The sequence below is a fragment of the Ptychodera flava genome, chromosome 8 (assembly GCF_041260155.1).
Source record: "Ptychodera flava strain L36383 chromosome 8, AS_Pfla_20210202, whole genome shotgun sequence".
Taxonomy (NCBI): domain Eukaryota; kingdom Metazoa; phylum Hemichordata; class Enteropneusta; family Ptychoderidae; genus Ptychodera; species Ptychodera flava.
The window spans coordinates 26,231,474-26,246,386 of NC_091935.1; the positions used below are offsets into that span (position 1 = coordinate 26,231,474).

Sequence of the window (14,913 nt, forward strand, 5' to 3'; positions counted from 1 at the left end):
CATACAGACGGCTGATTTACTTTGCTGTGCAGAACAAACATAAAGAATCTTACAAAACATGATTCAAACATCCCTGTCTCACTGACAGATATCTTTGATAATAGCTGTGATGGAAAACTCTGAAATATACCTTTGCTGGGGCAGTTTCTTCATCGCTGTCATCATCATCTGCAGGAGTGTCGTCGCCCTCTTCTACGGGCAGTGTTACTATACATTGAATCAGCTGTAGAACTAAGGCTGTGACCATTTGAATGTTTTCTTCAGAATTCAGCCTATGAGAGTGGCATACACAGAAGAAGTTTTTCAGCTGAGATCAGAATTCAGGGAATCAGTTTGATTGCATTTCTCTTGTTCAGCAATGCTTTGAACACAAATACACCAATGAAACATATCTATGAGAATGCCATTACCTAAAGTTCCTGAGATTTTTCTTACTGGATGGCAGTCTTGCCAAAGATGCAAATATGTCTTCTAAGATAAGCTGCCTGTGCTTCTCATAACCAGAAAAGACCTAAAAGAAAAGATATGGTCACAGTTAGATATACTTTTTCAACAGAGTTATTCCATGTATAAATATACTCCACACGGATAACTGTAAGCTATCAGACATTTGAGCAATACAACATAAACTTATGAGCCACATCAAGTTATGAAAGCAAAACTGCCCATGACCATACTTGCAGAGAACTTACACCTAAAATTCCTGATCAATATATACACTTCCATAATACGTCTACTCAGTGATTGAAATGTCACACTCTGATTAATGGCAGTGCTCTATGGAAAACAGACGTTGAAAACGACAAGTTGCAGCAGTACAATCTCATACACATACACAGGAATACATATAGTTCTATGACATTTGTGCACATGGTTTTCTTCGTATCATGGTCCATTCAAATTCAGGGTTTCACCTATTGACAGCACTACAATGAAAGTCTGAATCATTGTAACACTGTACAAGAGTTTATCAAAGTTCCAAACTTAGATTATTGCTCATATTCAAATTATAAGATGTTTCAACAGCAAAATTAGCTTGCCAGATGATCAAGAAAACACTGCCTCATTTATTCATTATATCATTGGGCAAATAGGAAAAACAAATGAAAGACTTACCCCTGTGATCACTTTCATTGCACTGAGTTGTAATTCACTGACATTCTCGACAAAGAACGGAGCGAGACCAATTGTCGATAACTGAAATGACAGCCAACATGCAAGTAAGTCTGGTTTATATAATGGCTATATTTATGCAAAATTGATAGATCTCGCATCTCCTCACAGTTCAATCTTTCAAATAATAATATCCAATTGCTATGACATAACTATCATTATAAACCACAACTCTTCTAGTTTTCATTAAGAATTTCATTGCAGAGACAAAAACAATGCAAGTCAACATCTTGGAAAAGAAATTCCACAACAAAACAAACGTAAAAATCCATACGAGAACTGAACATGACCAGATAAAGTCAAATTGTTTAATTGTGGCACAGAATGTCACACACTAGCAATTTAATTGCCAAGTTTAAAGACGATGTTTGAAAATTCATGCAATACAGATACTTACAAGTAATACTGATGTATCAGTAAGAGGTTGGAGGTCGATTAAATCAGCTAAATTCGACACTAGTTCACAGAGTTTATTGTACATCGCTATGATAGACTTCTCTTTGGTACCACTTGCCCTGGCACGTTTCATTCTCATGTTGCCAGCATATAAATCTACAAGACAGGAGAAAGAGAGAGGAAAAACATTTATAGTACAAAATATTTACTCAAATTTTAGCTTTTTCAACACTGATGATTTGGAAAATTTTGTCGCAAGACAGATGATATTACTCACACCACAAAATGTTCTCTTTTGCTGCAGAGACCATAAGCCTGTTGCCCCTCAGTAATCAAGTTCAGAATTTTTAACGAACATTTATTTGGTCATCTTTTCAAATTACATATGGGCTTTTTTCATGATAGCGGTAGAGGCATCATAATGTGAAAATAATTGCACTATGCCTTGCAGAAGCAATCACAGTGGGTAGCATTGGGAACTTATTACCTTTAGATTTATATTGTTTGTACCTGTCAATTATTGGCATTTCTGAATTTCCTCGACTGATCCTACTGAGAATGGCATTTCTTACTCTTGGTTGAATTGAGTTAATTTACATGGGTTTTTATTGAGTTCACAGATATTGCACTGAGTACAGCCAGTGGAATCAACCGTAAAATGTGACATTTCAATGAATAAAGCTGTAGCAGCTGGAGAGTCAAAGTTATGTATCAAATTAGAGAAATGGTCATCCCAGTAATTTACCTCTTTCGTGGGGATTGATTCTGTAGACTGGATCATACTCGGGATAGATCGTGTTCTGCAGCTGGAACTTCACCAAACTTCCCATTCTTTCTATAACATCTTCAATGTACACATGCTTTGGCATGTTGGGAGACGTCATGATATACATGGCTGTCAGGCTGGCGTCGATTGATCTTGTCACACGCTCCATTGTCAACTCACGCCAAAGTTTTTGTTCGTGCTTGTCCTCATCATCCTGGTCAAAAAATTGATGAAAATTAAACAACATGTTCTTCGTGAATCTCTCTTTCCTTCAAAATATTCATGCTTCCTCATGATACTCTTGCTTACATATAACATGTATACACTTGCATACATTTTTAAGACTGGTAGTCGTTATTGAACAAACCTGAACCATTAGTTGAGCATACATTCAAGGTATTGACTAGGGATATTAGAACATGAACCATCTCTAGTTTAATGTGCAAATGATGTTGAATGGTTTTTGACACTAACTTCTTTCTAAGATGAGATGGTAGCATATTTCGCCAGTTCAAATCCAACAGAAATATTACTGAATGTACACGTGATGAGTGTCGTTAACCTAGCTTCACTTCATCACTCACCTGGTTCATTGTTGGTTGCAACCTACAACCATCTCTGATATTTCTCTCCAAGATGTTAAGCAGGCGAACAAGTTTTTCAGGTGGTATCTGTATCAGAGAGAAAAATAATGCATTAAAACTGATAGAGAGCAAGTGAGGGGTGACACACTATATCATTGTGTACATTCAATTGGAAATCAGGACACTGATATGACTGACCATCAACAAATTACATACTTAAACATCTGATAAAGGACAGCATGGTGGGAAAGTAGACTTGCAAATACTACCTGAATCAACAAGTGTGAGGGTTACACAAATGTAATTCCATACATACAAATATCATTCCCAACGATATTCTGCTTGGGTGCTTTTAATGCCAGATGTTTCCTGAAAGGGAGCTGTTTTACACCTCAAACGCCTCATCAATATTAAGTGCCATCAGTTGTAACTTTTGATGTACTTTCAAGTATTTTTTTACTTTGAAAAATACAATCTCGAATTTGAAAAAACCTTGTGTTTGTTTTGTCAACACAGGCTTTATGTTCTTATTGTTGACAACTGAATTTTAGTCTAGACAAGAACTAATTCGTTATGACAAACACTGCTGATTTTAAACAATATATTATTTTCACTAGGCCGACGTTTCGTATTTAGCATATTTTTTGGAGAAGAGTATGCACTTCTGATCTAAAATTCAAACTCTAAAAACAGTATTGAACGGTAAAAGTTTAAAACCTATTGTCCCTAAAATTATTAAGACAGAGTAAAGTACAAAGTTCACCTTGGAACTAGAAGTTCCAGCAGATTTATCAAACCTAAATGTGCAAAATAACGATATTCTTATTTGGCTTACCTTGCTCATGACTCCCATTGATTTCAGTTTGGCAGCTTGGCTGCTGAGTTCTAGGAGTAGTGCTTTTGAGATCAGCAAGTCAGGGGAACACTCTCCATCTTCTTCATCTGCAAAAGCATTTAAAATCAATGAAACAGAACAAAGCCTTATCGATACCAAGGATTTTTTTTTATAAGGGGCTCTCATACTTTCTGTGCACTATTACTAATGAGGGATTGTAATAGTTTACTAATGTGTTATAACACCCCAGTTAGCATACAAAAGCTTCCCAATATACATTTTATGTAAATTTATTGTCTTTGGCAGACTTAAATGTAGAACACCTCAGATATCAGGAGCTAGGATATATTTGGACAGTGTCAGGTTCAAGTATAAAAGTGATGTAATAACGTTACATATTTGCAAATGCACATGGCAGTAATTTGCTGAACCAGGTGATGAGTGATATTCAGTATTCTTACACGTATCTTAGATGTATATGCTTTTGCTTTTCAAATTAGATTGGACATGAACAAAAAAGCATACTCATAAGCCTTTCAGTTGTAAGTCCACGTAATTATACTATTCAAAATCAGTTGAAAATATCTTTCTTTCAAAACTCCAGTTTGTCCTAGATACTGTCTATGCTTTATGGACAGTAAACATGTGTAATAAGGTACCTATTTCAACAGTTAAATCCATTTCTTCAGAATTTTCAAACACAGTCTCCATTGCATTACAGAACCTCTTAAATGTCGCTCCTTCCATCATTTCTGTAAGGTAATAACAGGCACACAAAATGTCATATAAAGCTGGTCGTGCTCTTTCTATTCAAATCTTTACAATTTACAAATCTCGAAGAACATTACGGTCCAAAAACTTAATTTGTGAGCAATGCATTGTATCACTCTCTTGAAAAGAATCAGCCAACAAAAAATTCTTAGACATTTTATCTTGTTCTTTCTAGCACATTCAGAATTCTGAACAAATAATGGCATACCTTGATAAATTTGTAATGCAGCATATTTGACAAGTTTATTCAAGACTTTTTAATCTTAAAATAAATGCTAACACCAATAAAATAATCACACCAATGAAGAAATTAATCAAAACAAGTTACCTTCATCATCTAGAACTTGTCGACGATTCTTTCCTTTCCTTGCTCTTTTGCTTGGAACTGAAATAACAACAATAAAATAGATGAATCAGATGATGTTGCAACTTTCTCAAATGTGCTGATTTGGGAATTTCTGAAATTTCAGAAGATATATATCACAAGAAAATACTGGGTGAAAAATTCGGAGTTACAACACAGCGACCTGATAACTAAACATCAATATTTGATAGCTCTGTTCCCATGCCCTCTTCCGCTAGGGTAAATGGTTTGAACCAATTTGTTACAAAGTTGCCACTAGACGAAAGGACATTAGGCCGTACGACATGAGATTCCGGTCCGTTTATCATGATGGGTTAACACAAAGAAATGCTAAGAAATTTCGAATCAGCTAAAATGTTTTGAAAAATTTGTTTTAGAGGACAGGAATATTTTAAAGTCAGCTATGTCAATGAAAATGATGCACTTGTTGATGCTTCCAGTCATGACGTCAAGTATCAAAGAGCACGACTTAAGTTTCCAAAAAATTAACTTGATAATGGGAATGTCAATACATTCCAACTAAACATAAACATGGACAGATAAGCAGAATTATGTACAAGTACACATAAATATATGCAATACAGACACATGAAACAACAAACTGCATTTACACTTACAATCTTCTGAAGAAGTTGTACTCATAGCAGTTTCCATTTCAGCTGCAGAGCTACTGGTAACAGATCTTGATTCACTAGATCTCTTCCTCTTTCTACCTCTTCTTATCGGCGAGGGAGGAGATATTGGCTCGTCAGAGATTAAGAGGGGACAGCTCTTCTTCATAGTAATTTTTCCTTGGTCTCCCTGTAATATGACAGGCAAATTGTATTTATCAGTTCACAGAATCAGGTTCTGCAAAACCTGTTGCCATACAAGAGCCATTAAACTGAACTGATACCAGTAGAGGGTTAAAATAAGGATTAAATCAGGGTCAGCTTACAAAGTTGTTCCCCTACCAGACCAGATAAAACTAGTTTCATCCCATTTCCCTGAGTAAAAGTCAGCTTCACCACTGAAAACCAACAGGATACAGTCAAACTATGGTTGTGCGTGGATAAACAAGTAGACAGGGATACCAATGTTCAGCTTACCTCTCCTCCTCTCTTCTCTTGCTTTGCTGAGTTTCAAAGTAATTTTATCACCAGCAGGAGCACTGACAATATCATAACTAGGCACCTCATTGTCTCTGTCTGCTTTCCTCTTCTTCAAAGTCAGAGAGAGCTTTTCCCTACCCGGTGAGTCTTTACCTTCAGCTATAGCACTGAGATCAAGTCGCTCTAGCCTGACCATGGGCATGGGCCCTTTCTGCGATGGGGATTTCAGTTCAAATGCTGAAGCACTCTTCTTGGCAAGTGCTTTATCCTGTGTAAAAAAAAACATGAAACTGATGCAACCATTCAGGCAGTGTGAGAATGTTTTCTCAGCTTGTTTGTGGAAAAGGGCAGTTTCTGCCCCATTCAGCAAAACTGGTGGTGGGGATGGTGGAGGGCAAAAGACTTGGAATTTTTGGGAGTTTTAGTCCATCGTAGAAAAAATGTTTCAAGTTCTGCTTTAAACTTTATAGCTATCAAAATCATGAATATAAAATTGCGCTACTGTCTATGGAGACCAAAAAAAAGATGTTGACTTATTTTGAAATCAACAACTCCAGGTCACTTACAAAATCACATCCCTACGGCACGACAGGCAATATCGATTTTTACTTACTGCCTCTGAGAGGGGTTTCAAGAGAACCACCGGTCCACTCTTCACACCTGAACCACTAGATTTCCTTCTGGTACCATTTTCTGAGGAGGAGACACTTTCAGAGTTCTCTCTCCTTCTGTTCGGTGTGTCTTCCATAGGAATAAGCTGCACTTCATCCTCTTCCTCCTCCTCTGCCTTCGGGAGTGTCTCTGAATGTCCTGCATCAGCTGTGTTGTTTTCTTGCGCAGCATCCTGGTTTGGTGTTGCAACATTGTTTTGGACTTCTGGTTGTGCCTGGGAAACCACAACCGGCACAATTTGGTCTTCTGACTTTGGTGGTTGTTGTTGCGGTAGTGGCTGTGGCTGCTTCGGCAGACCTTCTTGATTCTGGGCTGGGTGGTGTTGTGGCTGCTGCTGGAACTGCTGTTGAAACTGTTTTTGTCTTTGGTAAGGTTTGCCACTACTACCAGGAGAAGCTGCTGAGGGGACAACTGCAAGATATAAAACGTTCATTCCACTAAATGAATATGTCGCTGAGAGGAATTCAAATGGGCACCGGAAACAGTGCATGTATCCTCTCTTTTTTAAATTCTGCTAATAAACAAATATTGAACAAAAAAGCAATTTCATGGAAAACAAGGATGATGGAATATTTTGGATCTTACCAGCAGCACCTGGGCTATGCGGTACTGGCCTTGCTCTTGACTGAGGTGGGGACATAACACCAGGGGATGCAGCAGCGACTGCCGGGCTTGGAGCAGTAGCTGGTGAGTATTGTGAGCCTGGATAACCATTGATAGACGCTTGGGGTGCTGGTGCAGGTGAACCTAGAGAAATCAACAAGTTTTAGCATCATGTCTCATTCACAGTTGAGATGCGTTGTTACGTCTAATTGGTGTGTACTGTTTTTGAATTGATGTCACTAGGAAGCTATTGTTAGCATACAAAACAAAAGCATGTTACTTTATGCTCATTCTGAGCTCTTGCAAGACTGATAAAAAACAATGTGAAATCACTTAAGTTTTGTCCCATGATGTGTTATCTTTATTGTAAAGCTGAAATTAGAAACTTTCTAGCAGTTCTGAACAAAATGATACATAGTTTATGTCTGCGATATGAGACAACATGCTGCTCAATATTATCACCATGCATAATTGAAATAATACTTGATTTAACCCTTATCCTGCCAGGCATATCACTTTCCCATATGCGGAGTCAATGAGAATGTGGTATTGAGCCAAACCTATATGCACTTTTATCGTCTTGGCATAGTATGTTATGTCAATAAAGGTGACATTTACAGTATGTGTTTTCACAGGCCTTCAAATGTTCAAGTCAACATATTGAATGAGGACAAGGGACAACATTTGGAGCAATTTCGGCATATTTGGAAACGAAGTATATAATAAACATAGCTACTATAGCTTGGGTACATTGAGATTTCATCATGAACTCATGCTGAACTTGGCTGCACCACTTGCTTCCATACTTTGGCACTGCAGTATTGAAGAATGGACACAAACCTTGCGTGGTGTTTTGTTGCTGAGTCTGCTGTTGGAATGCGTACTGCTGGAATTTATTCGGACTTTGAGGAAACCTCTGCGGGCTGCTGTGGGTGAATTTTGCTGCAGGGCTTCCAGGGGTGAACCTAGGCGACGGACTCCCTTGTACTAATGCTGCTGAAGGACTTCCTTGCATAGAAGTATGTCCTCTAGGGTATGGTGAGTGCTGCACTATTGCATCAGGTGATTGTTGGTAGTACGGCGATGGCGCCATTGGCTGCCTTGGTGACATTCCTGTAGAAAACAACAATTTCGAAATGTACACTGCATGCATGTGCTCCTAACAAGACACTGACTGTTTCAGCTGTGCATAGCACACTGACATTGTCACTGACATAGTCAATCAGATTTAATGTTTTAATGTTTTCCAGAAAACTTTTCCTTGTTTTTGCCTAATACGGTGAAAAACCCTCCAGAATATCAGCCTTTAACCTTTTCACCCCCAGTTCCATGTATACAGGTCCAACTTTACCATAGAAAACAATGGATTTGGGACAAACCATGGTGGTGAAAGGGTTAATTTAATTAAGGCCATTACAAGTTTTGAAAGGTTTTCTCTTTTCATCTTCGGTGAGAAAAAAGCCCATCAGAATATCAACCTTTAATTAATTAAGGCCATTACAAGTTTTGAAAGGTTTCCTCTTTTCATCTTCGGTGAGACTCCATAGGATGAACAAAGTTTGCAATGTGACAGAGTAAGAAGAGCCTTTACAATGTTTACAATGAAGTATTAACAGATGGGCTGTGCCATAGTTATATCAGGTTTCATACACTTCAAGTAAATCAAAATTCCAGGACTTTCCAGGAGTTTTTTTGCCATTTTCCAGGAGTATTTGTGGTTGAAATATGCCATTTTCCAGGAGTGTTTGCACGATAAAGCTTGCAATTTTAATAAGCATCATACACTAATTTTTTCTAAAGTTTTCATTGTCCACAAAACTTCAGCCCATAAGACATAATTTTCGCTGACAAATGCAGTCAATGACGAGTTGACAGGTTTTGATGGTGACGACATCTTGAATAACATCACTGACGACTGAGAGAGTTGTGAGTTGTGAGTGTGGTGTCAGGAAAGATAAACTCGGGGAAGGCTTAGAATTAGTCGATGACTTTACATTTGATGAAGATCGGGCAAAGAAATCATTAATTTGTGATTTACTTGCTCCTGTTTTTTTCCTACCAGAGCTCGATGTTTTGCTCCTTTAGCATGGCTTTTCATAGCCCTGCGTACAATGCTGTGTGTTCCCGGCGTTATGAAGCCTCCCACTACAGCCCTGCTAAGGTCCATAGACATGCAGTCCCAATTTGGACCGCACACGAAAAACTATTTTTCTAACTACTTTCGGCTGAAATCAACTCGATTCCAATCTACCGTATGCCTACCCGAATAACTCAACCGCTCACAGACTGTTAAAGAACTGTTCGCATGACGTCCAAAACCATTAGTTTGCTGGCGATGCACGGTCAAGGGCCCAAAGGCCGGCGATATCTCGCATGAATGTACCGAATGGCGAGCCACGGGAACACCGGAGCATCATATGCAGGGCTAGGCTTTTCGATACAACGAAAGTCTTTTCACAAAGTTTGCATCTTGCCGCGAATTTATCTTGTGCCCGCTCCAGTCATCCTTTGTACTCGGGCTGTTTCAACCAATGATCGCTGAATAAACACTTTCCAGGAGGCATTACTGTGACTGATGACCCGAACAAACTTAAAATTTCAACACGGTCCCTCCACAAGCAACTCATGCCTACTTCGATGTCACTATACACAACATGGTCTCGCCCACCCTAGTGCAAGAGTACCCCTTTACGACATTATAAGAAACACTACTACGCTTTCCAAATTTTGTCTCAGGAGGGCTCCCCACCTGTCGCAAAACAACTTTTCGCATTTTACGATTTTGACGTTTGACAATTATACTGTTTGACATTCGCCTTTACGATCTGGCCGTTCTCGACCGTGTGCGATCGTAACTAGCGATTTTCCAGGAGTTTCCAGGAGTAAATTTTGATTTTCCAGGAGTTTCCAGGAGTGGTTTTAAATTCCAGGACTTTCCAGGAGCGTATGAACCCTGTATATTATACTGTTGTATGTAGACAAAGCATTGTTGTTGTTGACCATGCATACTGGTTTGCCACTGTTATTACTTGCATGTTTGTACATGCAATTTAAATAACTAAGGCAATGCTCTCCCCAGGATTTCTGGCAGAGTGATGGCTAATTTGCATAACAATTACTGTAATTGTTACGGTAATGAGTTTCTATTGTTTACTAAAAAATTAAAGAGTTGCAGCCACCACTCTATAATTGCTCTGGGAGAACACTGTACCAGTAAATGTGAATACCGGTTCTTAAGCAGAATTTACTATTTTTATATTCAAACCAAAATTTGTATTTCAGCTAAAACCCTGTCTTACTATATACATAAATACAATATTCTGTTACTTATGATGGGGTAAGATTTACAAGGATGAAATCCACTTGATACTATATAAAGTTACCAACAACAGACATGACTGTATATATACTTACCACCCATTCGATCCAACTGTGTTTTCTGTTTGAAGACATTTGGATTTTTTGTTAGAATAGCTTGCAGCAATGCAGGCATCTCACCCTCAATATCATCACCAATTGATTTATCTTTCAGCTCACTGAAATTAAAGGAACATATCTTAACAACCAAAACTAAACTTTGAGTTACACCATATCAATGTTTGCGTCATTATTTTCCATTTCTGCCAACACACCGTTATCATTATTGTCCAAATGCCACAAATGATAAGGAACGATTTGATGGTGTAATCCTGTTGAAGATTGCTAGAAGGTGAAAATGTCTAATGATATAGTCATTTGTAATATCATTGTCATTTTGGAATCTCATCCTCTTTTACGTATATCAACTATTTGAGGTATTTTGGGGTTGTTTTAATTCACCAGCCAATATTACAATGACTTCAGAGAAAAGGCATTCAATTTTTTGAACGGGAAAAGGTCATATGTTATCAGTATCATTGTCCTTTTGGCATTGCATCCAAAGCAGCACTGCTCAACAATAGGAGGCAATTTGATCAGTTATATTGTGGATACAGAATTCAAAGATGAAAAATACGTAATGTAATTTGTGCAGTTTTTCATAATGCATGTGTTGGCCAGGAATATTTTGATTAATCCATTCATCATGCTGTAATTTGTGTATCAGTTTTACCTGTGTACAACTTTGGTTTAATGATCACAGAATCACAGCTTAACTCAGTTTTAGCTCTCAACTAAATTGTAAGCCAAAAGAACAGTATAAATTTCTACTGAATTGGGCAGTGACCTCAGTGATGTAAACCTTGCACACACAATTACAAATTGTGTCATAATATTTTGTGTATATGAAAGATGAAAGCATGCTGACATTCTGAGATTTTTTCATTAGAAACTCAAAGACAATTCATACAGAAATGACATCACAAATAACATGTACAAATCAAACCACGCAATATGTATAATCCCAGAATGACACCGATGCGATAACTTTGGAGACAGTGTTATAATGTTAACACTTTGATGAAGAGTGTTTATGCTTTTGACATTATGGCTTATTATGTGGAATGGTGACAGAGCATAAATACTAATACTTTGTGGGTAATTGACATGTATTAAAAGACTCAGTGCATGCACTTACATGTGATCAGTGCTACTGTGACTAAGAGCTTGAAGTAACTGAGGCACCAAATTTTCATCTGGAGTTGAGAGGAGCCGCCTCGCTTCATCAGCCACCCGGTTATTGAACAACAAACTTTTATTGCCTAATGTTGCAGGTAATGGCGATGGCAGTGGCAACTCAGGAAGTACTAGAACGAAAGACATGTAAATCATTAGATACTACATACTGCATATACAGCCTTGCAGGTCAGTGCATCCCACTCTTGCATCTGGCTTATGAAAATTTCACAGATACATACAAAACAGAACCATACTAAATCAAATATATTGACACATAGAATATGTGTAAATTTAATGAAAAAGATGTTTACAATTAAGCTAAAATTTGTCTCTTTAGTGAACAATCACATGTTGAAACAGTATAATTATGGCTTTTGAAACAGCACACAATTCCTGAAAATGAAATCACTCATTCTGGCATCTAGAGTAGTACAAGAAGTTTTACAACAGGCTCACTGGCTTTTGACAGATGATTAATACAGCTTTCCATGAAATTGCCACTATTAGTGCAAGATGCGAGGTATAATGATATTCAAATATGCAGATTACATTAATCAGGGCTCGACATAAGCGCTAGCCCACTAGCCCGAGGCTAGTAAATTTTCAAGAGGACTAGTAAAAATGTCTTCGGAGGTAGTCCTGCGGACTAGTGCAATTTTCAAGTTCCGTAGCTAGGAAAGTTTATCGCTACAAAACTAATGGGACGCCAGGCCACTCATATAGATAAGAATGAACCAAGCCTCGATCATTTTATATAAAAATAAACTAACTTTTACCCAAACAAATTGGACAGTGAAACAGTGAAGCAAACTTTATTGATCACCAACTTAAAATGAAACAGTTTACCTGCTACGGAGAATCAAATTGTACTGTACATGCCAGTAACATGGCCCCGGGAAACATGGCTCAATGCAACGCTGAGCATCAAACGGAATTGTCTGCACGTCGTGTATTTTGGTTTGCTTGAAGCTCATCACTTCGCCTAAAAACATGAGCAACCCCACAATTTCGTTCAAACACTGTATCCTTGCCTTTCAAAGATTTTTCTCAAGATTTCTTCAGGGGCATTCCCAAACAACACCTCCGATAGTTCGTAGCCAGCTTGACCCTGCTTTAGAATGCCTCCACATGCTGACCTCCATATATAGTCAAGACCCCCTAGCTTTATTGAAGCTGATCTTAAAAAGAGCCATCTAGCTTGCCAAAACAGTGCTATGGCAAGTTGCTACTGCTTACAGGTGAGGGAATTCCTCACAGATAATAACTTGGTGCTAGCAACTTATTGTTTTGCCATTTTAGTGGAAAAGTGTAAATTATTGGGGCAATAACAGTGAAGTGAACCTTAAAACAGTAGTGAAAAAACAACGTATGAAATGGGTGTATCAGACTGTTGTATCCAATCATTTCTGGGAGTCATTGGTTATTTTTGTGCTAATCACATTTTGTTACCACTAACTGGCAAAAACTTATAAAAGACACAAGCACATGAAATGGTAAAAATGCAACATTTTTACTATTAAAAACAAAATTTTTCACAAACCATTATTACAAATGAGAGGTCCTCCCCACAAGCTGGTCAATTTTAACCCTTTTCCTGCCAAGTCGGTGAAAATCCGCTTGAAATTCGGTGTAGCTAGAATCTGAGCAGCCACGGCCGTTATCCTGCCAAGGCGGTGGAAATCGGGCTACTTTTTGGTACCCCCTTTCCTGCCTAGTCGACGGAACTACGTGTAGCAAACCCTTGCTCGCGCTAGGGGTCGTTCGAGGACAGGTTTTGGGCGAGGAACGGCGTTTGCTCTCGAAATGGGTTCACAGAGAGTCCAACGACAGGAAAGGTGCGGAAGCTACCCAGCCAGTCCCCCACCCCGGTGGGGGACTGGTTTTTTTTTGGGGGACGAGTAGCGTACTTGGCAGGTTAGCACGTTGACGTATTCTAGCGGAGTTTGGGGTAACTTGGCTCTGAGGCACTACATAGATTGCGGCCGAAATTGACCGTCTCGGCAACGCTAATCTGTAAGGCAACCGCCTAAGACCGCCTCAGCTGGCGGTGCAATTTTTTGCCAATGGTGCGAGACGAAAATCACGGACTTGGTCCTGATTGACGGGAAGTGCGGACGGATTTGACGGACTCGGCTTTCTCGAAGGCAACCGCCTAAGACCGCCTCAGCTGGCGGTGCAATTTTTTGCCAATGGTGCGAGACGAAAATCACGGACTTGGTCCTGATTGACGGGAAGTGCGGACGGATTTGACGGACTCGGCTTGATTAGTCCCTGACATGGAACTGATCCGAACGGACTTGAGCGACATTTGTGAAGGGTAACCACCGCTTTTAACCGACTTGTTACCTTCTCGAAAAGACTACCCACTCAGATGTCGGACGTTGTCGGCTGCACTTGGCTCTAGACGTTCAAGCCGTGCAACGAAACACACCGCCTCAGCCTTGCCATTCAGGAACATGGCCTCAAAATTTGATACCATTGTTCACCGACTTGGCGGCTGCGGTTAGGTGCGTGAACCGTTGTTCACCGACTTGTTACGCCTATGTTGTCCCTGTGAAGTTCGGCTAACGGCCGAGTCTAACGGGAGTTGGCAGACCTGTGTTTGGTTTATACCGTAGTATGACCGACTCAGGTAGAGGTACCTGTCGGTATATTCCGAGTTTTACGCACTCGGGCGTCAATGACGGGTCGTCATCACCGCTGATGACGTAGACGTGCTGGCCACGTTATTTGAAGGAGCCATGTTTGCCCAACGGACGAGGCCGAGACAGCCGTTGACAATTTTGGCATCCTTCATCTTTGACCGCCTTAGTTGGGTAAGCCGCTCGGCAGGCGACGGTTATGACCTAAACAAGCTGCTGAAGCACTGTTCGTTGCCGTACAAGAACGAGACGGCCAGTCCATTACTGCTTAATGGGCAATCTGTCGGGTTGGCTTGTCACCGACTTGGATGACAATACGCCCTGCGCAGGCGTACTTAGAAGGGACATGAGGTTAAAGATACGGGTTTCCCACCCGTACTAAACATGGGCTTGGGGCAACGTCCTTGGGTGGCAGGTGCG

General features: G+C 39.5%; 1 protein-coding gene across 1 annotated transcript in view; it reads right to left on the minus strand.

Annotated features, from left to right (window-relative positions):
• Nucleotides 1-14,913, minus strand: part of LOC139138903 (nipped-B-like protein A) — a 56,004-nt gene that overhangs the window by 25,152 nt on the left and 15,939 nt on the right. The window contains exons 3-18 of the mRNA XM_070707493.1: nucleotides 11,811-11,979; nucleotides 10,670-10,791; nucleotides 8,096-8,368; nucleotides 7,238-7,399; nucleotides 6,594-7,063; nucleotides 6,045-6,248; nucleotides 5,507-5,660; nucleotides 4,854-4,910; nucleotides 4,414-4,506; nucleotides 3,755-3,861; nucleotides 2,920-3,006; nucleotides 2,315-2,549; nucleotides 1,571-1,725; nucleotides 1,117-1,197; nucleotides 411-511; nucleotides 131-272 (exon numbers count right to left, since the gene is read on the minus strand). Of these exons, the coding sequence (XP_070563594.1) occupies nucleotides 131-272; nucleotides 411-511; nucleotides 1,117-1,197; nucleotides 1,571-1,725; nucleotides 2,315-2,549; nucleotides 2,920-3,006; nucleotides 3,755-3,861; nucleotides 4,414-4,506; nucleotides 4,854-4,910; nucleotides 5,507-5,660; nucleotides 6,045-6,248; nucleotides 6,594-7,063; nucleotides 7,238-7,399; nucleotides 8,096-8,368; nucleotides 10,670-10,791; nucleotides 11,811-11,979 (2,612 nt within the window). The remainder of the gene's footprint in view (nucleotides 1-130; nucleotides 273-410; nucleotides 512-1,116; nucleotides 1,198-1,570; nucleotides 1,726-2,314; nucleotides 2,550-2,919; nucleotides 3,007-3,754; nucleotides 3,862-4,413; nucleotides 4,507-4,853; nucleotides 4,911-5,506; nucleotides 5,661-6,044; nucleotides 6,249-6,593; nucleotides 7,064-7,237; nucleotides 7,400-8,095; nucleotides 8,369-10,669; nucleotides 10,792-11,810; nucleotides 11,980-14,913) is intronic.